Source organism: Adiantum capillus-veneris, chromosome 10 (genome assembly GCF_014529385.1).
Source record: "Adiantum capillus-veneris isolate H3 chromosome 10, ASM1452938v2, whole genome shotgun sequence".
In the NCBI taxonomy this organism is placed as follows: domain Eukaryota; kingdom Viridiplantae; phylum Streptophyta; class Polypodiopsida; order Polypodiales; family Pteridaceae; genus Adiantum; species Adiantum capillus-veneris.
The window spans coordinates 147,838,746-147,861,114 of NC_140940.1; the positions used below are offsets into that span (position 1 = coordinate 147,838,746).

Consider the following 22,369-nt stretch of genomic DNA (forward strand, 5'->3'; position numbering starts at 1 on the left):
GTTAGGGTTTCACTCTCAGACTCTGCGTCCAGATGCTCTGAGAAGTGAGGCCCTCACCACTAATTTAAAGGTTACAAGGGATGCCCAAAAGCAGAGCCCCAAAAGCTTTTAAAATCAAAAGCATCAGTTCTCTCTCTCTCTTAGAGAGTCTTTTCTCTTTTTTTTTTTAATAAAAAAAAGCAAAAGCAAAATTCGCGTCGCTCATCATTTTCCAAAAAAAAAAAAAAATTATTTTTTTTTTTTTTTTAATAATCCGCCTCCGCGATTTCCGGAATTTAGGGTTTTTGGCAAAAATTAGGGTTTGCAGGAATTTTAGGGTTTCTGTTGTCCGCCACGTCATCACTTTGTGACATACCCCCCTCTTGAAAGCATTGTAATCGACCGCGATTACGCCTGCAAAACCGACAAAAGCCATAAACCGTCTTAGCAGACACTGACTGTTAGTACCTACGTACTAGGAACACACATCTAGCACATGTACAAAATCGACAGTCACATCACACGACATCACAGGACATCACCAGACATCACAGGACATCACATGACATTCAACATTCATTCGGATCTTAGACCATGATTTATCGGCAATGTAGCTAGCAATCACATCTAGGTCCAATCGGGACCTCATCGATGTCCGATTGACTAACCCCTATTGCAACCATGTCTATTCGAGATCAATCAGACCAAAATGCTGCAGTCATTTCGGCTATCAGTTCCTGCACTCACAAGAAGTCAAGAACAAATCAGTATCATAATCAGGAATTCCATTTCATAAAGTCATCCAGCAGAATACTGTCAGCTCTCAGTATCCCTGAAGCTCAAAGAGACATCAGTGACTTTAGTATCAAAATCGAGGCATCTGTTGACAAAGGAGTGGAGTGACTCCCCTCTTGTGCATCCCACTGCACCAGATCTTCGGCCAAGCTGAGTTCTGGGTTCCGTTTGGAGTAGACTATGCTAAACCAAAACATCGAGGTAAAGTTTCACAATCCGAGGAGTATCTGCTAGGTCCTCCTCCTCCATCCACTTCGCATCAAATGCAGGAAAGTTCTTGAACTTAACCAAGAACCGCCTTCGGACTTTACCTTTCTTCGTATCATTATGTGCCAAAATCTGTTCAGGAACAAGGATCTCCTCGTTTTCTTCCACTTTGGGTTGCTCATCGGGCTCCCCATCATCAGGCACATCACCCTTAATAGGTTTCAAGAGACTCACATGCAATGCATTGTGAATCCTCCAAGTATCTGGCAGTTTCAATCGGAAGGAGACATCATTTATCTTGTCAGTAATCTGGAAAGGTCCGTAGTATCACATACTAAGCTTTGGAAAAAGCCTCTCCTTTCCCTTTTTCTTTCTTAGGCGTGCCTTCTCAAAAGTAAGAGCACCCAATCATCCTCCTTCAATTTCCAGTCGCGACGATGGCGATCCGCTGCCTTTTTCTGTCGTTCTTGAGACTCCTGCAAAGTCTCGCGAACCTTGGCAAAAGCCGTATCCAAATCTCGCGAATATTCATCCGCTTCAAATTTCTAATCTTTCGTGCTCAGGAAGGATGGAACCTTCGCAGCAGTTTCAACAATCTCACATGGCGTCTTCCCCGTCGAAGAGTGTATCGTGTTATTGTAGGCCAATTCCACCAAAGGTAAGTTCTTTTCCCATTGAGTCTTCTGATGCGAGATACAAGACTTCAATAAATCTAAAATCACTGAATTGGCAATCTCAAATTGCCCGTCAGTCTGCAAGTGGAACGATGACGAGAACTGCAACCGCGTGCCAATGTTCTCCCAAATTGCCTTCCAAAACAAACTCATAAATCTGGGGTCTCTGTCGGAGACAATCGTCTCAGACGTGCCATGTAATCGGAAAATCATCGTGATCATTCTGTATTCTCGGGAGATCAAAAAATGAAATCCATTTCAATATTTTCCCAGGGGCGGGTGGGTATGGGTAAAGGCTGTAACAATCCCTGTGCCTTATGCCTGTCAAACTTGACCTTCTGGCATACCAAGCAACTGCGCACAAACTCTTCCATATCCTTCTTCAATCTCCGCCAAAAGAAATCTCTCTCTACCCCTTTCATGGTGGTAGCAATGCCGCGGTGACCCGTAAAAGGTGGACAGTGGCAATCAATCATAACCTTTTCCCTCAACGGCTGTGTAACGCACAACATAGTCTTTTTCATCAAGTAGCCTTCCCGAAGGGTGTATCCAGCTACTGTCTCCCCATCCCGTATCCGTGTGAAAATATCTGCAAAACCTGTATCTGTGGCATACTGATCGACCATATCCTCGAAGCTCCTATGATGTATCGCGGAAATAGCCAGAACCAACGGTTTCCGAGACAAAGCATCTGCCACCACATTCTTCTGTCCCTGCACATGGACAATCTGGAAGTGGAACTGTGACAAGATGTTCGCCCACCGCATCTGTTTTTCCGAAAGCTGCTTCTGTGACAAGAAGTAGCGCAAACTCTGATGGTCTGTAAAGACAGTAAAATCCGCTCCGAGTAGGTAATGCCGCCACTGAGTAAGAGCATGGATAACCGCCAAAAGCTCTTTCTCATAGATCTGTGCTGTCATCTCCGGCCTAGAGAACAAACGGCTCTCGTAAGCTATGACATGGCCTTCTTGCATCAAGACCGCACCCAAACTACGACCACAAGCATCACAATATACTTCGAATGACTTCTGCAAGTCCGGCAAAGTCAAAATAGGTCCCGTAGTCAATTTCTCTTTCAATGTCTGAAAGGCAGTCACCTCTGTGGGTCCCCACGAAAAAGGTACTCCTTTCTGTGTCAAGATATGCAAAGGGGAAGCAACCTCTGCAAACTTTCGTATGAACCGCCTGTAGTATGAACATAGTCCCAAGAAGCTTCTAACTTCATGGACATTCCTCAAATCGGGCCAATCACGGATAGTCTCTATCTTGGCCGGGTCCATTTGCACTCCTGTTGTGTTGCTGACACAATGTGTCCCAAAAAGTGTATCCATGGTAGGAAAAAATTCACTTTTCTTTGCATTAATCACTAGCGTGTGATCTCGTAATGCCTAAAAGACTTGAAGCAGATGATCTCTGTGTTCTGCCTCATTCTTCGAGAAAACAATGATGTCGTCAAAGAAAGTGCCAACAAATAGCCTGTACTCTCGAAAAATCCTGTCCATCATCCGGTTAAATGTCGCAGGAGCATTGGTTAAGCCAAAAGGCATCTCCAAAAACTCAAATAACCCAAAAGTCGTCCGAAAAGCTGTCTTGTAGACATCTCCTGGCGCTATCCTGATCTGATGATATCCACTCTTCAAGTCAATCCTGCTAAAGCACGAGGATCCCTGTAACCTGTCGAGTATATCATCGATCCTAGGAATCGGAAATCTGTTCTTGATGGTGATTTCGTTGAGAGTGCTATAATCGATGCACATTCTCCAAGATCTGTCTTTCTTCAAAACCAACAACACTGGAGAGCAATACGGTGAAGTACTAAGCTGGACAAGACCCTTTTCCAAGAGGTCTTTCACTGAGTTCATAATCTTTTCATTCTGTACTCGGCTCACACGATAAGGTGGCCGATTCGGTGGTGTGCTTCCAGATATCAGATCAATGGTATGATCTTCAGGCCCTCTCAAAAGCAATCGGCATGAGCATGGAGAAAAAAATCTTGGCGTTCTTTTCTTCAGGTCAAAACATATTCAACCTTTATCCATCGTTCAGTTCTCCCAAAAGAATGAGTAAGAAAACTGAAGTTCATCAAGTACAATCTCTAAGCCCTTCATTTATCAAAGTCGCTTTCTCGGCCCGGTAGTCAACCACGGCGTAGTTCTTGTGGTACCAAGGGATCCCGAGTAGAACGTCACTCACGTGCCCTGAACACCCCTGTCATTGCAAACGAAGTTTGCCAATGCTCGGTGTAATGGCAACATCCCATCCGGGTGCCAGTCGAACTACCTCCGCCAGTGGCGTCAGTCTGTCGGGCGCAGTTCCAAATCGAGCCGCCAATTCCAAGTGAAAAGAAGTTGGCCTTGGCTCCTTCAAAAGAGCTTCTTGATCCTTCACTTTGCCCCAAAAAAAAAACGGCAAAGTTTGTACTTTCATTCATTTGATTCGGTGCAAGTCCCACGCCATGTGGTACCAGTTCTGCTTTTCTATCTGCCTTTTCTGCCACATTCCTCAGCTGCTCTCGAACTCTCAGACCTGTCGTCGTCTTTATCATTCTGTTCTTTCTGTGCCTTATCAGGGCACTTTGCGGAAATATGTCCATGTTTCCCGCATCCAAAGCACTTCCCCTCTCTGATGAAGCGAGCTCTCTCCTCAGGAGTAAGCTTGGGTCGTGCATCCTTTTTTTTCTCTGGGTTGCTCTTTTTCATTCTACTTTCATTCCCAGAAGTCTGTTCGGCTCGTTGTGTCATGGCCTCATCTGTGGGGTAGGTCAGACTGCCAGAGTGAATGGCAAAGCCCCGCTTCGCATGACTCATCAACTCTTGAATAGAAGCTGACTTCTGTTCCAAGCAGTGATTTCGGATCTCTGTAGGTAGACCCAAGGTAAACTGCTCAATCTGTTCTCTGAATGAGATCTTCTTGAATGAAGAGGCGGGTAGAAAAGAGCTCCAGAATCTTTCACAATAAGAATTCACTGTATCGCTCTTGGTCATCCGGAGATGGTTCCAAGCAGCTCGTATATCTCGCTCAAACTCTTGAGTAAACCAAGAAGAAATAAAAAGCCTCTTGAATTTCAGCCATGTAACTGGCACAGTCTTGCTTAATAGAAGCGTGGACTACCAAGTACGAGCATTCCCCTTAAAGTAAGAGGCAGCTCTCCGAATCTTGGAGTGCTCTGAATAGCGTCCTCTGGCGAAAGCGATGTCAAAGACACAGCCTTCGAAGCATCTGAGTCTCCTGAAAAGTATCAAACTTGATCGAGTGGCCACCTTCCTTAAACTCTCGGACTTTCTTGCTGTTATCTTCGAGAAAGTCATACTGGTTGGCTTTGTAAAAATTCTTCTTGTTCGCATAAAACTTTCCGTCATCGGAATCTGAGCTGTCTGTAGACGAGTCCTCAGTAGAACTGTCAGTCTCTGGGCGAGATGTAGCCTTCTTTGCCTTTTTCTTGCCCGTTCCGAAGCTTTGTGTCTTGCTTCGCTTTTTGCTTTTTTTCTGTCTTCTTCGCTCTAATCCGAGGAGCTAGAAGAACTGTCAGAAGAAGAAGAAGAAGAACTGGGTACTCCTTCAAATCGAACACGCTTCTTCCGTTTCTTTGCTTTGTCGAATGTCGACTGACGACCCAAATATCCCGGGAAGTCAGTACCTTTGTTCTGCTTTTTGCCGTGCTTTTTGCCTTTCTTTTGCACGTCGAAAAGCTGAGCAATCCGTGCGTCAACCACGTTCTCCAGTTCCTTCTCCGTATATTTCTTGGAGGCAGAAGGTTTCTTGAGAGCGGGTTTCGGGAGTGGTGTTGTGGTTCTCTGCCACTCCATCTGTAGCTCTTTCAAAGAAGTCTGGTTCATATATTTTGCCATCTTCGGGTCCTTGGCAAAATTGAGCATCATCATTGTTGCATCGCTGATCAACTGGCGACGCTCTATCTCTCGCCGCTCCGCCTAAGTAGGCCAAGGCGGGCCATACTCTCTGTCTGAATCTTCGTTGTGATCCCAGCCCGCATCTCCAGATGCAGAGGGAGTCGACTGATCATTGCCTGAAGCCATAGGTGCCGCGGAAAAAAAAAAAAATCGGGGATCGGATTTCCCGTAGAAGAGAAATCGGCCGTGCTCTGATACCACTGTAACAAACTTGGACACTCCAAGTCAAGAATCAACCGCGACAGCACCAAATAACCACTTCAAAACAATTCACAGATCACAATAGATTTGCACTGGCCCGGCGGAGTTCCGTGCCTAGAGATATTGGCCCCAAAGACTGGCGCCCCTTTCGGTATTTCTTTTTGTATTAATCAATCATCAAAGTACAAGAGAGCGGTTAGGGTTTCACTCTCAGACTCTGCGTCCAGATGCTCTGAGAAGTGAGGCCCTCACCACTAATTTAAAGGTTACAAGGGATGCCCAAAAGCAGAGCCCCAAAAGCTTTTAAAATCAAAAGCATCAGTTCTCTCTCTCTCTTAGAGAGTCTTTTCTCTTTTTTTTTTTAATAAAAAAAAGCAAAAGCAAAATTCGCGTCGGTCATCATTTTCCAAAAAAATATATATATATTATTTATTTTTTTTTAATAATCCGCCTCCGCGATTTCCGGAATTTAGGGTTTTTGGCAAAAATTAGGGTTTGCAGGAATTTTAGGGTTTCTGGCAGAAATTAGGGTTTCTGTTGTCCGCCACGTCATCACTTTGTGACAGGAGATCTATGCAAAGAGATGGAAAACGCTGATGTTCTTGCTGCATTTTGGGCTGAAAACGCTGCCCTTCTGCTGCGGTTTGGTGCTGAAAACACCAAGGCACAGAGGGCGATGATGGCTTTGGAAACGCTAGGTGCAGGCTGCTATGGCGATCTCTGCAGGCTGCTATGGCGATCTCTGGGTTGCTGAAAAACGCCAAGGGAATTGGCTGCTGGCGATGTTGAGGGAAAAACGCTAGGGATGCCTGCAGGGGGCAATCGCCCAAGGGAAATTGGGGATTCTTGCTGAGAGAGAGAGGGAACCTGTCGCCAATGGCCTGCTATTCTCCTTGCTCATCTGCCATTTAGTGCTGAGCTTGGTTTGCTTATATATTATCTTACCCAATTTGCCCTACCTACTTTCCAACAAAAGTCACTTAAATTAATAAGTGAAAAATGTCAAAAATAGGTAAAATAGGCTAAATGCACTGGAAAATTCCCCTGAAGGATTCTGATGTATTCTGATGGGAATGCTTATGATCATGCTGTGTGCAACCAGAGGATATGCATCTATACTAAGTGACCGGGCATCCACGATCTACAAATAGACTCACAAAAGTGCCAGATCACTTCTAATCTAGACTGACTGGACTGACGGAACCCTTGTTATGCTATAGCTTGTCCGTGGATGCCCGGTCACTTAGTATAGATGCATATCCTCTGGTTGCACACAGCATGATCATAAGCATTCCCATCAGAATACATCAGAATCCTTCAGGGGAATTTTCCAATGCATTTAGCCTATTTTACCTATTTTTGACATTTTTCACTTGTTAATTTAAGTGACTTTTGTTGGAAAGTAGGTAGGGCAAATTGGGTAAGATAATATATAAGCAAACCAAGCTCATCACTAAATGGCAAATGAGCAAGGAGAACAGCAGGCCATTGGCGACAGGTTCCCTCTCTCTCAGCAAGACTCCCCAATTTCCCTTGGGCGATTGCCCCCTGCAGGCATCCCTAGCGTTTTTCCCTCAACATCGCCAGCAACCAATTCCCTTGGCGTTTTTCAGCAACCCAAAGATCGCCATAGCAGCCTGCACCTAGCGTTTCCAAAGCCATCATCGCCCTCTGTGCCTTGGCGTTTTCAGCACCAAACCGCAGCAAAAGGGCAGCGTTTTCAGCCCAAAATGCAGCAAAAACATCAGCGTTTTCATCAGCCACTATCAGCGTTTTTCAGCAGCATAAAATCAGCCTCGAAATCAGCGTTTTGAATCGCAGCAGATTTCAGCCTTGAGCGCTTTTGGACAGCAGATAAAGACATTCAGTTTTCAGCCCTAGTGTCGGCCTCGTCATCCCCGTCGTCGTCGTCGATATAGTCTAGAATTGCATCAGTTTCATGCATCATCATTATACCAGTTTGTGCAATCAATCGTAAACCACTCGCCAACGAGAGTGGGGCTTTGGGAGGAGGGTTTTACAGCAATCTTTGATGTCGTATTCTCTTCTCTCTCTATCTCTCAGTCTCATACACTTGCACGCACAGTATCCACTCACTTTGTTCGTTCATAGCACTCTCTCATTAAGAACGGAAGGCTCTCCCTTCCATAAGAACAAAAAGGAACCTTGAGCACATTATGGAGCACTCATCTTGAGAAAGAACAACATTCATTCCGTTGCACCTTACATTGGTATCATAGCTTTGGCAGTGTTTCGTATCACTCAAGGAAAGAACCACAAGAATCACAAGAAATTTTTTTTGCTTGTTGTGGTCGCACGAACCCAAGTTCGCTTGGGCATGTCGATTCCTAATCGTGTTTGTGAAGAGTGACAGGAATCCCAGGAAAGAAGGGCTTGCCCAGCCTCCCCTTGTTCCTCTTTTCACTCATTGAGAGTAGACCGTGCGCTTAGCGGCCGGCCAATCGACGTGAGGTGGGAAAAAGCAACCTTGGTGTGAGCGCAAGGCCGCCAAGGGGTGCGCCCGCAGAAAAGAGAAGAGCTGGGGTGAAGAGAAGATCCTTCTCAAACACGGTTTGCAAGCGAAAGAAAACCTCAAGAACCCCAAGACCCTCAAGAACCCAAGTTCCTCGTGAACTTAAGAACCAAAGATCATAGTGCATGGTCCTCACCCGAAGCGGAATGGATACTTCGCATACAGGTGATGAGCATGGGAGAGGCGAAGAAGAGCTTTCCCCACCAAGAGACTTTCCCGACCCTCCCCCTTCCCCATCTACGCCACGAGTTGTACCAAATTCTATGGAGGTGATGGTCAAGTCGATGATGGAGCTGATGGCACAACTAGAAAGAAAAGCAGAACGATAGGAAGCCAAGGACCGCGAGCGCGAAGAACAAAAGGAAGCCAAGGACCACGAGCGCGAAGAACGAAACGAAAAAACCGCAATACAACAAGAAGCGACTCGCATTGCCTTGGAATGCGAGCGCAAAGAACGCAACGAAAGAATTGCCATACAACAAGAAGTGACTCGCATTGCCTGGGAACATGAGCGCAAGGAACGAAAAGAAAGGAAAGCACAAAGACAAGCGGAATCTGACGCAAGACGGGCGGCCTTGGAGGCCGAGCGTGAGACTCAAAGAGAACTCCGCACTCAAGAATTGGTTCGACAAGTACTTGCCTCGAAGTCCGACCCAACCAAAGATCGCGGGAGTTCCTCAAGTGGCGCAAGCCACGATGCGGATTCCAACAACCCAGTCACAGAGAAGTTGACTTTCAGTAAGTATGATGGTAAGATGGATGCTACGGTTATTCATTTTTGGTTGCATCAATTTAATGCTTATTTTGCGACAACTAAGAAGACAGGAAATAGCAAAGTCTTGACGGCAGCCATGTACCTTGCCGGTGATGCCATCAATTGGTACCACGCATGGCAAGAGGCACAGCTAGCCGCGTACCTAGAGGAAGCCAACGAATTCACGCCCCTTTCCTTTAGTTGGGCTGATTTCCAAGACAAGCTCAAGGCGCGGTTTATGCCTCCTCAGTACCTCGCACGATTGAAGGAAGATTGGCGCAATCTCAAGCAACATGGTATGCCAGTCATGTCTTTTTCTAACCATGTTTTGCAGCTCGGCACTCAATTATGCAAATTGGATGATGAGTGCAAAGAGGCTCTCCTCTTTGGGTTAGACGAATACATCAAGTTTGATGTAGAAGTCTTTGACCCCGCGGATCTCAACAAGGCGGTAGCGATTGCTCTCTCCCAAGAGATGAAGCACAAGAAGGGAAAGCCTAAGGAAAACAAGACTTCTCAAGGAACCTCTCAAAATTCTCAGACCACGCAAAATGGTAAGAACGGTAAAAATGGTAAGAGCGGTAAAAATGGTAAGAATGGTAATTCTTCTAGCCCTTCTTCCTCTAATTCCTCGGCAAAGAACTCTAACAATGAGGGTAAAGCTAAAGCACCTGCAAAACCTAAGCTAACCCCATATGAAAAAGCTGCACAAGGAATTGTAGGAGGATACATCACTGCTGAAGAACAAGTGATTTATGCTAAGGAAGGTAGATGTTTTCAATGTCACGTCAAGGGTCACATTAAGAAGGCTTGTCCTAAGACAGCCCCACCTAAAGAACAAAAGGCACCCACATCAACCACAAGCACTATAACGCACCACGCTGAATCTTCTCATGACTCTGACACACACATTGATGAGTCTCTCATGAAGTGTTGTGGTCATGTAAAGGGTCAACGTTTTATCATATTGTTTAATCCAGGCAGTATGCATGATGTGATTAGTCTCTCTTGTTGAGAGAGCCCGCCTAGAGGTTAGTCAAAAATCTCCTCTCGAGGTTTCTGGCTTCGCTCCTGGTATGGACTCTCTCATCACGTAGGAGTGCCTTGATGTGATGTTTACCATTCAACAAGCTTCTTTCAGTAGGAAATTTCTTGTGTCTTCTCTCTCAAGATGTGATAAGATCATAGATGTTAGGTGCAGCGGAATGATTGTTGCGCTTTGCTCAAGATGAGTGCTCCGAACTGTGCTCAAGGTTCCTTTTAGTTCTTATGGAAGGGAGAGCCTTCCGTTCTTAATGGAAAGTGCTATGATCACAAACAAAGTGAATGGACACTGTGCGTGCAAGTGTATGAGACTAAGAGATAGAGAGGGAAGAGAGATACGACACCAGAGACGTTGTAAAACCCTCCTCCGAAGGCCCCACTCTCGTCGGCGAGAGTGGTCTACTTTTGATTGCACAAAGTGGTACAATGCGTATGCAATGGACTGATGCAACTTGGGACTATGCCGATGACAACGACAGTGATGACGACGACAATTTTAGGGCTGAAATCTGTGGTCTTCTATCTGCTGAATTTCGGGACTGTTTCGGTGGCTGAAAATGACTGTTTTGGCTGTGTTTTCGAGGCTGAAAATGAGGGTCTTTTGCAAGTCTTTATGGCTGAACCTGATGCTAATTCTGCATGCTGAAAACGCTGCTGCATCTGCTACAACAGGGCTGAAAACCAAAAACGCTGATGGCTGATTGTAGCGTTAGTAAAACGCAGGGGTCCGGGGGGTGATGGCGATGCATGCACAGATGAAAACGCCAACTTGGTGGAGAGGTGCTAGCGCTATGTGAAAAACGCTAGGGCTGAATGTAGGCGAGGATGGGAAATCTGCAAACGCTAGGTTCTTGATGGGTTCCTGCTAAGAAGGTGCCTGTTGAGAGGGGAGATCCTGCTGCCTCTTCTGCCAGAAAGTGCTAACTAGGGTTTGCTTATATATTAACTTAGCAAAATTGCCCTACCTACTTTTATTGGAAAGTCACTTAAAAATAATAAGTGTAAAATACCAAAAATAGGGAAAATAGGCTAAATGCACTGGAAAATTCCCCTGACTGAATCTAATGGATTCTGAAGGGAATACTGATGATCATGCTGTGTGCAACCAGAGGATATGCATCTATGCTAAGTGACTGGGCATGCACGGTCTACGAATAGACTCACAAAAGTGTCAGATCACTTCTAATCTAGACTAACTGGACAGACTGAACCCTTATCATGATGTAGCTTGTCCACGGACACATAGGGTTGGATGTGTCACGTGACATCCCCTCCTTTTTAAAGTGAGCAACTGGTACCGAGCTGTATGGCGTCGAGGGAGATCGCCAATAGCATCCGGAATCCTAGAAGGGACTCTTCGCCGACCCACTCTGATGTGTTGGTCGTGCGGTACTTGAACTTCATAAAGGTCTGCAACGCTTGCTTCTTTGGGCCGCGTCGAAAGCGACAGTTTTCTGTGGCTCCTTCCTTGCTTCAACTTCGTCTAGAGACCTGCTTCTTTCGTCTTCAAGAATCTCCATGGCTGAAAATTCCTGAAACCATTTCCAACACAAAAACATGAACATACATATTCCATGGAAAGTGAAGGGAAAAAATATTGTCTTCTCTAAAGACTGTGTATGCAATGTAGATGAACATAGAGACGGAGTGACAACCCGTTCATAAAACACATGCAAACAATGAGATCGAATCTTTCGCTTAGGATCTATAGCAATCAACTGTGGCAATTCACAATGGAAATGCCCATGCTTGGTGCTCACACTTTCATGTGCTCGTTCGAAAACTGTGTCATGCCAAGGAAGAGACATGGAATGCGACTTCCTGACATACATACTTTTCAGCTTTTCACGAAAAATCCGCATACATTCGTGCTCATCCATGAGAGAAACGTGTTCAATATACAATATGTCATGCGTAGGAAAAGGGATCACATAACGATGCTGACTAAAATACAGGAAACGATCACGAATGAAACACTCGAACGATGCGTGCGTATCAATCATGCGAACACATAATACTTCTTGTGAGGGTTCTTTGGACCTAGGCTCGAGAGCCAAGATCGATCCTTCGTGATGGATCAAATCTGCAACGAGGTTAGCTTCGCTAGAAAAAGCATCCACTAACACATCATCCTTGTGAACAATCACATCATCATCATGCAACTCATCATGCTTGTGAGAAATCACATCTTGATCATGCAAATCATCATGCTTATCTTTGTCATCCAAATCATCATGCAAATCATTATCATTCAAATCATCATGCTTCTCATAATCATGCAAATTCTGTGTGTCATGATGTTCCTCAAAGACTGTGCATGCAATGTAAATGAACAAAAAGATGGAGTGCTAAACCGTTCACCACATACGCGCAAACAATGAGATCGAATCTTTCTCTTATGATCTAAAGCAATCAACTGTGGCAATTCACAACGGAAATGCCCATGCTTGGTGCTCATACTTTTATGTGTTCTTTCTACAAATGTGTCATGCCAAGGAAGAGACATGGAATGTGACGTCCTTGAATGCATACTTTTCAGCTTTTCATGAGAAATCCGCATACATTCGTGCTTATTCATGAGAAAAACGTGCTCAACATACAATATGTCATGCCTAGGAAAAGGGATCACATAACGATGCTGACTAAAATACAGGGAACGATCACAAATGAAACCTTCGAACAATGCGTGCGTATCAATCATGCGAACACATGATACTTCCTGTGAGGGTTCTGTGGACCTAGGCTCGAGAGCCAAGATTGACCCTTCGTGATTGATCGAATCTACAACGAGGTTAGCTTCGTTAGAAAAAGCATCCACTAACACATCATCCTTGTGAACAATAACATCATCTTCATGCAGCGCATCATGCTTGTGAGAAATCACATCTTGATCATACAAATCATCATGCTTGTCTTCATCATCCAAATCATCATGCTGCTCACAATCATGCAAATCCTCTGTGTCACGCTTTGGAGAAGAAGAGACTGAGAGAGTCTCCTTTTCCCAAATCTCTTGCATCTGTGCCTGAACTTGAGAATAGAGTCGCCAGAACTCTTTGTTGTGTTGGTCGCTCTTTTCTTTGAGGGCTTTGTTCTAGCGATCAAATTCTGCTTGTCTTGCTTTGTTCTCTCGATCAAAATCTGCTTCTCTTGCTTTGGCTTCCAAGCGTGCTTGCTCGCTCTCACGCGCTATGGCTGCCATTCTTTCTTGGTATTTGCGCTCTATGGCTGCTATTCTTTCTTCGCTTTCTAACTTCCTCTCTATCATCCTCTTGTCGAAAGCCTCCATAGGAGTTAGTGCAATCCTTGTCGTAGATGGAAAAGGGGGAGGGTCGGAAAAACCTCCTGGTGGGGAAAATTCTTCTTCGCCTCTCTCATGCTCATCACCTCCAAGCGAAGTATCCATTCCGCTTCGAGTGATGATCATTCTAAAGTCGTGGGTTCTTGTGGGTTCTTGTGGTCTTGGGTTCTTAAGTTCACGAGGAACTTAGGTTCTTGGGGGTCTTGGTTCTTGGGTTCTTGAGGTTCTTGAGTTTTTCTTTCGCTTGCAAACCGTGTTTGAGAGGATCTTCTCTTCACCCGAGTTCTACTCCTTTCCGCGGGCGCACCCCTTGGCGGCCTTGCACTCGCATTAAGGTTGCTTTTTCCCACCTCACGTCGATTGGCCGGCCGCTAAGTGTACGATCCGCTCTCAATGAGTGAAAAGAGGCACAAGGGGAGGCTGGACAAGCCCTTCTTTCTTGGGATTCCTGTCACTCTTCAAAAACACGATTAGGAATCGACACGCCCAAGCGAACTTGGGTTCGTGCGACCGCAACAAGCAAAAAAAAAAAATTGTGATTCTTGTGGTTTTTTCCTTGAGTTATATAGAACACTACCAAAGCTCTGATACCAATGTAAGCCAAACCTTGGCACCCCTTTTGATATTTCTTTATATTGCTTGAACGAGGTACAACGCTAGTACTCCATCCTCTGCACCTCCACGCAGGAGCGTGCCAGAGAATGCTCATATTTGAAGGCCCTTGGCCTCTCAAAAGCAGTTACATGAAAAGCTTCAAGTTCTAAAAGCATCTGGCCTCCCAAAAGCAACCAACGCAAAAAATGGAAAATCCGTACAACGTTGCCACGTCATCAACCATCAACGTAAAACGCGGAAGTCCGTACAGGCTGCCACGTCAACATGTCGTCATCAACCATCAACGTAAAACGCGGAAGTCCGTACAGGCTGCCACGTCAACATGTCAGCGCAAATTGCAGGCGTGCGTACAGATTTGCCACAACATCAGTCTTTACGCAAGTAGGTGTGTGCTGGTCCTACTATATTTAATCTCTCTAAGTCACTTGGGTCCCATCGGACGGGGTCCCATACGCAAGTGGGAACTCTTCTTTAAAAAATAGGCCACTCGGCAAGACTTTGTAAGTTGGTAAAAACTTCTTTTGCTGCTTTTGCTTCTTCTGTTACTTCTTCACTTAGGGTTTAGGTTCCTCGGCCGGGATTTGCATGTTGGCTCCGTTCTTCAATGGCTTGACACGTCAACAGTTTGTGACATAATGTGTTCCATGTTTCTTGCTTAATTTGTTTCAAGGCACGAGACATCATGTCAATTCTTGGTTGCATGTCTTGGAATAGACCGTTTAACTAAACACGCAGTGACATTACTTCAAGAACACTGGACTGAAAGGAAAACAATAAAGTAAATAAGCAATCACATTTAGAGTCAAGACATAGATGCCTCTCAACCACAAGCTGGGCACCCCTCGTTGTATTTTTCATCAAACTATGTTACAACCACTGAGTGAGACCAGTCAACTAATCTAAGTTAACATTTAGTGCCCTAGCCATTAATTTATAGTCCAAGGGGGCCTAAAGGCTACTAAAAGCGGTTGTTTTTCACAATTTGGCCCCTAGAGCCCCAAGGATTGCATTACAAACGGCGTCGAATTTTATGGGCGTTTATATAGCAATCTCCGTGCACGGTCTGTTTTTTTCCTCTAGCTCTCTGATCTTTGCTACAGCGAGTTACTACCACATCACCAATGTATGACATACTTTTCCTAAAAGAAGAGTAATCGCCCATCACCCTTTATTACACCAATCAAAACTGACATAGCACCAAAGATCGGTAGACACTGGCTTTATGCAAATACGGCGTACGCATCATAACAGAATTCACATACAAGGCCATATTTCAAATGACTTTCTGCATTCACATTCTCATCATGGTCCGCATCGGACTTTAGATGTCACGCTACGCCCGCATTGGATCTACCTAATCATCACATCCAAGCCGCACTGACCTCTAGATGGGATGTTTTTGGTGTAGTAGAATCACAATCACATCCGGCCTGAGTTTACCTCTCCACAGATGTCGCTGATGTATAATGCAGGAGCCACTCTTCTCATAGAAATCCCTAGGCAAATACTGTCAATCTCAGTAGTCATGACTATGTTAAAAAGACATAACCATAATTGATGGCTAGGACGTGCTACGTCCGTTTACAAGACATGATATGCAATAAGTAGGGCCCATGCTTGTGAAAGCCTGGGCCTTACTTGCGAAAGCATCATAGCTGCATCATAACCTGATGATGTTTCAGTAATAATACTAAAGACTCGCAGCCTTTCAAGAATGCAACTTCACCTTACTCAACTCAGGTGTTGTTAGTTAAGCATCCCAGTCCTTATAATAAAATATTTATGCCATACTTGTTGAGCTAACCTGAGAAGCTAGACAAGAATCAGACCGTCATCAGACAATTTAGCAGCATTCTGCACACACTTGGTAGTGCCAGTTTTTTAATGCATTTTCATGCATCATGTATTGTTTCGAAGGCCTAAAAAACATATCTTTCCTAGCCACATTATGCTTGAGCAACAATTGTTAAGATGACCAAAACTCTTAAATTTCTGAAAGAATGGATGCAAATATACGGCATGGCAGAATTAGGCATTTCTGGAGCTCAACAAAGTAAAATCCCATAGACTCATACTCAAATAGGGTTCATGCTTTTGCATCATCAACATATCAGAATAGAATAACATCTTGCAGTAGATATATAAGTGTAACACTTGCCTATTTCTCTATTGTATACTCATGACTGTATTTAGTTTGATAGTACACTGCCTGTTAAGCAAAATAATCATGGAATGTGAAACATCTGGAAGATATTTAAACAAGAACAAACCCGCGTAGTCGATCTCTAAGACCTCCATCTGTAAGAGCCGATCGCGCATAACCAAAGATCTGCACTTGATCAGATGGAAGAAAGCCCTGCAAAAATAAAGGAGAAAGTGTTGAAAGCCAATGCATGCAATGCTCATGCAAACACGAGTGAGGGCTGGGTGAGAAGAATTTACTTGGCGAAACAAGTTGAATAAAGCAGGAAATGTCTTTTTCTTGGCAAGGTCACCAGATGCGCCAAATACAATTATTGACAGACAGCCCCCTTCAACAAATTTTTCAAGAATCTTCTCCCCATCTTTTAAGCCTTCACAGGGGAGGGCAGATATTTCATCAGCAGCAATAGCCATTTTCTGTGCAAGTAGAAACACGACAATCATATCAGAAATTGACCTCTCAATTTGCGGTACAAGCATCCAGCAGTCGATAAACAAATACCAACAAAAACGGAAACACAAGAAGTGCTACATAGTTCAAAAAGCAAAGTGAACCTCAGGCAGGGGACTTCAGAGCTAAACAAAAAACAAGCACACATCCTGCTTTCTAAAAAGGTGGGGAACCTTTGAAATCTATGGCAAAAGCTCTTTTTTATTAGCAACATGGTACCAACGTTCTACTTAGCTGTTGCAGGACCTAAACAGGTTTGCACATTCAGGGCATGCCTCCTGTTCTTTCAAACAACAAATCAACATGTTTCATATGAGAGAGACTCAATCAACAGCAACCTCACAGAGGCAGATCCAATAAATCACAGAAAAATATCACGAACTGCCAACACCTTTCCTCCACTAAGGTGACATTAGATGACACTATATCATAAACCTCCAAATTTAGTTGTCTCTAGGTCACAGTACTTAAGCTTCAAAATGTTTAGGGAGATTTTCTACCACCATGCCCACATGTGTGAACGTGCACACGCAATGCCTGCATGCCTATAAAACAAGTGTTTTTAGACCCCCTTCATCATGCTTACAGAGCTCTTGAGATAAAAGTGTGGAGAGTTCTAAATGGCCCGTAGATGTTCTTCCTGAAGAGATGCCTGAATGTCCTCTGTAGCACTTGAGGGCAAGTTGTAGGTTGGATGTTTCCTCAAAACTGGGTTGTACCTTACATTGCCAACAAACAATAGAAGAGCAACAACCAAACCCCCATATGTTCTAAGGAAAGGGGCATCCCCGAATCTCTCCATAGCCTAAACGTCACCAAGTATCATCTTGGACATTATTTTGTCAAACATCAAGGAGCAGAGAAAAAGGGTAAGATCTTAAGGGAAAATTTAAACTACCTTAAATGATCAACTTCTTTGTGGTTGTTGCGAGAGGCCCAACATGAGTGCAGAAATGTACCGAATACTTGAAACAAATAGTGTACATAATTACTAATTGAGTTTAATCTCTCTCTCTCTCTCTCTCTCTCTCTCTCTCTCTCTCTCTCTCTCTCTCTCTCTCTCTCTCTCTCTCTCTCTCTCTGTGTGTGTGTGTGTGTGTGGGTGGGGAATATTCCGTTTATGTTAAAATTTCTCTTCTTCTTCTTCTTCTTCTTCTGGCATGCACACAATTGCAGTAAAATGGATCGATGTTTTGAATCTTACTCGGGAAATAGTCGATCAGAGCTGATGAACGCTTAGACTCAGAAAGGCAGCAACCCAAGTCTTAATGTGTGTGGCGTCTCGGGCGCACAACAGCACAGCTGGAAAACGCAGAGTCGCAGAGCGACAGAGCTCTTATTTATAGAAGACACCGTGGTTTCTGATTTGTAAGGAAAGTAAATCCTCAGCTGACGCCCACGTAAAGAAAGCCAGGCAGCAGCGCTTGGGTTACAAAAGGTGTAAGTGCGCAGCGCGTGGGAGGCCTCAGATGAGAGGAGAGAGAGTCTAGAGAGAGACAGAGAGGCTGGGCGAGCGAGAGTGTGACGCCTTGCCACACGATGGTGGTGGGCCGGTGGCAATCGCGACAAGATGTAAAATTGACTCTTTTGCCTATGATTAGTGTCCTTTTACTTTTGAGTCCTCTCGTTGGTATTAGGACGTGGTCACACGAGCATAGTTATCCGTTACTAGTAACGATGCAACTAGAGGCATCACCCACAGTTGTCGTTACATTCAAGAGCATGCTGGCTTAATCATGCCTCTCCCTTTCCCTCGCTCAACCATAGCAAACGCATAGTAATCAGCAAAAATACCTGATAACTATGCATTAGGTGACCGTCACCTTATTGATTGGCTACATTTTGACCTTTCTACTTTTTTAAATATTTTCTAGCACTCTCAATCGATAAATACTCTTGTAGCGGGGGGAAAACAGTTGATGGTGCTCAGGTCCTCCTATTTCCAATTGTCAAAAAAAGAATTTACCCCTTGATTGGGAAACATATTCATGGCTTTCAATCACCATTTTTATGCACTTATGGGTATACCAAGTCGATGGAGATAAGAGGGATATGCATGAAAAGTGACCAAAAAGTCATGCTAAGGGTAATGAAGGCTATTTCTACCGGCTAACATAGCTCCAAAGGCTAATCTAGGTGCCTTACTCATGTATGGGAATGTGTGGATCCTGAGAAGAATTGTAGAATAGTACCTAAGGTGACATGTGTGAGCTCTCAAGCTCCTCTTCCTCTCGATATGAGTGTTGGTTATGGTAATTATCCTTCATTGCTTTCCATAGAGATGTCATGAAGAGGGTTTATGCTCTTCATAATGAGTCTCTAACTAGATAATAAGGCATTATCTATGTACTTGTGTTCTCGGTTGATTCTCCTCTCCAAAGCTTCTCCATGCTAGTGCTTACAACTCACATAGTCAATATGCCTTCAGATCAAGACTTCTAATTGTTACGTTTTTATCATTGGAGGTTCAGAATCCTTTGGGTTGAGAAGAACAAAGACTTTTCATTCCAATGTGATCATAGAAGGCTCTAAAGGAGATGTGATGATGTTATGGTGGTTTGCTAATGAAAAAATCCTCTTTTTTCGACGCGGGGGCGAGGGGGGGACATGATCTCAAGAAATCCGGTAATCTTTTGCATCGTTTAAATGTCTTGATCCTTCACAATTTATATTTTCAAGTGGAAGAAAGGCTTGATGTTTTTACATGCACACAATTGAAGTGTCTTCTCTTGGCATTAGCACAAGGTTTTTGTTTTTGGACGACGAGAGAATTGTTCAAGGTATGTCTTGATCCTTCACAATTTTGACATGTTTTGTATGTGAATAATAACTATAAGTAAGGGATTTTGAAAATTATATTTTCAAGTGGAAGAAAGGCTTGATGTTTTTACATGCACACAATTGAAGTGTCTTCTATTGGCATTAGCACAAGGTTTTTGTTTTTGGATGACAAGAGAATTGTTCAAGGTAGGTCATTAAGGGTTTCACTTGTTGGTTAACTAAAATAAGGGAACTAGGGATCTATTATCCCTTCAAATGGAAATAAATATTCACCCTAGGAGCCAATGTTTTAGTAATGGATTCTCATCCTCTTGGGAGGCACCATTGTTTTTGCCATTACTAAACAACCTTGAAGCTTGAAAACATTTGATCAACTAATTTGGGCTCTGTTTTGACCCTCTTCCCTTCTGATTAATTAGCACACATGTGTGGGTACCTCCTTGATTTTCAAGAACATCTACTCAATGTTTGGTAATCAAAAAATCCATATGCATTGATTAATCATTGACCTTTATCGATATAAAATTTGTGCTCAAGGCATGCCTAAGCAGAGAACGGAAGTTGGGTTGTGCCACACCATCATTGAAGTTTGTAATGGCTAAGGATTTTGTAAAGAAGCTATTAAGTGAGCACAATCTTCTCAAGCACTAAGTAACTACTCAAAAATCACGTTGACTTCCCAATACATACTTTTGTAAATGATATTTGTATTTTGACTCAAAACACTAAGCTCATCATGGTTGCTTGCACATTTCATTCAAATTATTCTTCAAAGCAGAAATTCATAGGAATTTGGACCATTTTTTTCAAGTGAAAGGAGAAACCTCTAAGAACTACTATGAGCTACTTTGCAACAATTGTATACTTGTAACCACAAACAAATTGTACAAATATCATTCTCTATATTTGAGCTTTTCTCGATACTTCACCATTGGTTTTTAAACCAAATGTTCCAATTGACTTGAAGATCTTAATAATTTACTTTTGTATTGACAAATTGCCCTCATAATCATAGGTTTTTGTAGTATTGTGATGCCAAGCTAAGTTTCTTTTGGATGTCTATAGTGATCAAGTGTTGAATGCTAACAACATCTCTTTTGTTTAAAGTTTAAAAAATAATATCAAATAAACTTCTCATCTTTCTTTTCAAAGCCAAAAGTAAGAAATATGTTGTTTTTAGACTGGAATAATTCATTTGAAAGAGAAAATTCTCCCACTTAACCTTTTATAGGGCCTCATCGAAGCCATCAGCCACCCCCTATTCAATTACTATAGGCTTCAAAACAACAAAGGAGGTCTCTTATTTTTAGACATAAAGGGTTTACTACTTCATTTAGTTGAAATGCGACATAGAGATATTATTACGTCATGCACCGAACACATGCAAGAAGTCTTGTTGTTGCATATAGATGCTCACAATTTTTGCTCGCTCAGGAATTTTCGAGGACAGAGGTCACCTCAAAAGCCATCAAAGAGAAGCCTAGCAAAGTTGTAGGCACAATAGCCGAAGACAGCAAGGGAAAAGCAAAAATTGATGTTTCTTGAAGCTCCAACAAGAGCTCTTATGAGGAAGACAGTCCCCTTGTCCAAAAGAAAGGAGTGCATCTGTCGTAGCTACAACCAACAAATCAACAAAAACAATGACGATCTTGATCCCAACACAAAATCTTGACCGTCCCTAGTGGTAAGCAAAATATATTCAAGCTTGCAAAACTTATTAAAAATAGCTAAACCTATTAGCAAATTTGCAATGATAAAGAGAAATTCTAAGGAAAAGGACAATCAAATAAAAAAGATTCTTGACTCAATGCAGTGGTGTCTAGGCTAAAGAAGGTAGAGAAGAGTGCAACGATTTATAATGCTAACAATTGTTATCCATGCAAGTGGCAATCAACCCACCCTAATGCATGTTATCCCACCAACAAATACAAAAATTCCCAATTGTTGTGGGAAGCAATGCAGAGAGGCAAGCAATTCAAATTGCTTATATAGAGGACTCCAAGTTCAACATCACCACCCTAGAACATCGATAGAACTAGCAAGCCGAGCACATTTTGGGTAGAATCGGCACAATCACACTTTGACCAACAAAGATATGAAGCCGAGTGCCAAATTGTAGCACTAATAAGAGAAAGAATGAAGGAAAGTAGTAAGAAAATAGATGAAAGACAACAATTGCTTCCCAAACTCCTAGCTGCAAGAGCAGATAGAAGATGCCAAAAAAACGGCTGAGAGGGTGGCTCAACAAGCGCAACAAGCAAACGCACACATGTCAAATTTACTACCGAGGTCACCAAGAAAGTCGGGCAACTTGAAGCCAACAACCACATACTGAGAGAAAGAGGCTTTACTAAGAAATTTAAAAATGCTATAGCAATGGGCTCAAAACTCTTGCAAAATGTGCAAACACGTCTCGCCATCAAGGTAAAGAGAGACATGTGCAGGTACATTAAATTGATCTCCAAATAATTTGAATTTTCATCTCCCACAAAGTCTTGAAAGCACTAAAGAAGGATGGAGAAGACAAAGACGACGATGTTGAAAACCAACAAAATGCTTTAGCCATTGTGCCCAATCCAATAACTGCCAAGAGTCAACCTGACAATGAACAACAAGAGAAGCAATATACAATGCAATTCACAAGGGAGATGAAAACACATGATCAAATTATGCATGCAATATCATAATCCAAAGTCTGCATTGATCAGATGATGCGTGCAAACAAAAGATCAATGAGATAGTAGATTGAATCAGATAGATGATGCTGACAATGAAATTAACACCGACTTTCTATCACAACCATGAATACGTGCCTCGAAATTGCTATACGAACTACTCGATCACATGTGAGAAATGTAGGCACTGACACAAAACACACTTGTGTGCATGCAACAATAAAGCAGCACTATAAACAATCCTTGCAT

The 22,369-nt window shown here is 43.3% G+C and overlaps 1 protein-coding gene across 2 annotated transcripts in view; it reads right to left on the reverse strand.

Moving 5' to 3' along the window:
- The window catches only part of LOC147449829 (glucose-6-phosphate 1-dehydrogenase 6, cytoplasmic-like), a 45,244-nt gene extending 27,131 nt beyond the window's left edge, over nucleotides 1-18,113 (reverse strand). Inside the window, exons 1-4 of one of the 2 annotated variants that reach the window (XM_086522187.1) lie at nucleotides 17,869-18,113; nucleotides 17,563-17,629; nucleotides 16,454-16,630; nucleotides 16,282-16,367 (exon numbers count right to left, since the gene is read on the reverse strand). In XM_086522187.1, the coding sequence (XP_086378313.1) occupies nucleotides 16,282-16,367; nucleotides 16,454-16,627 (260 nt within the window). In that variant the 5' untranslated portion in view covers nucleotides 16,628-16,630; nucleotides 17,563-17,629; nucleotides 17,869-18,113. The remainder of the gene's footprint in view (nucleotides 1-16,281; nucleotides 16,368-16,453; nucleotides 16,631-17,562; nucleotides 17,630-17,868) is intronic. The other variant, XM_086522186.1, reaches the window with a different exon arrangement.
- Between the last annotated feature and the right edge of the window lie 4,256 nt (nucleotides 18,114-22,369).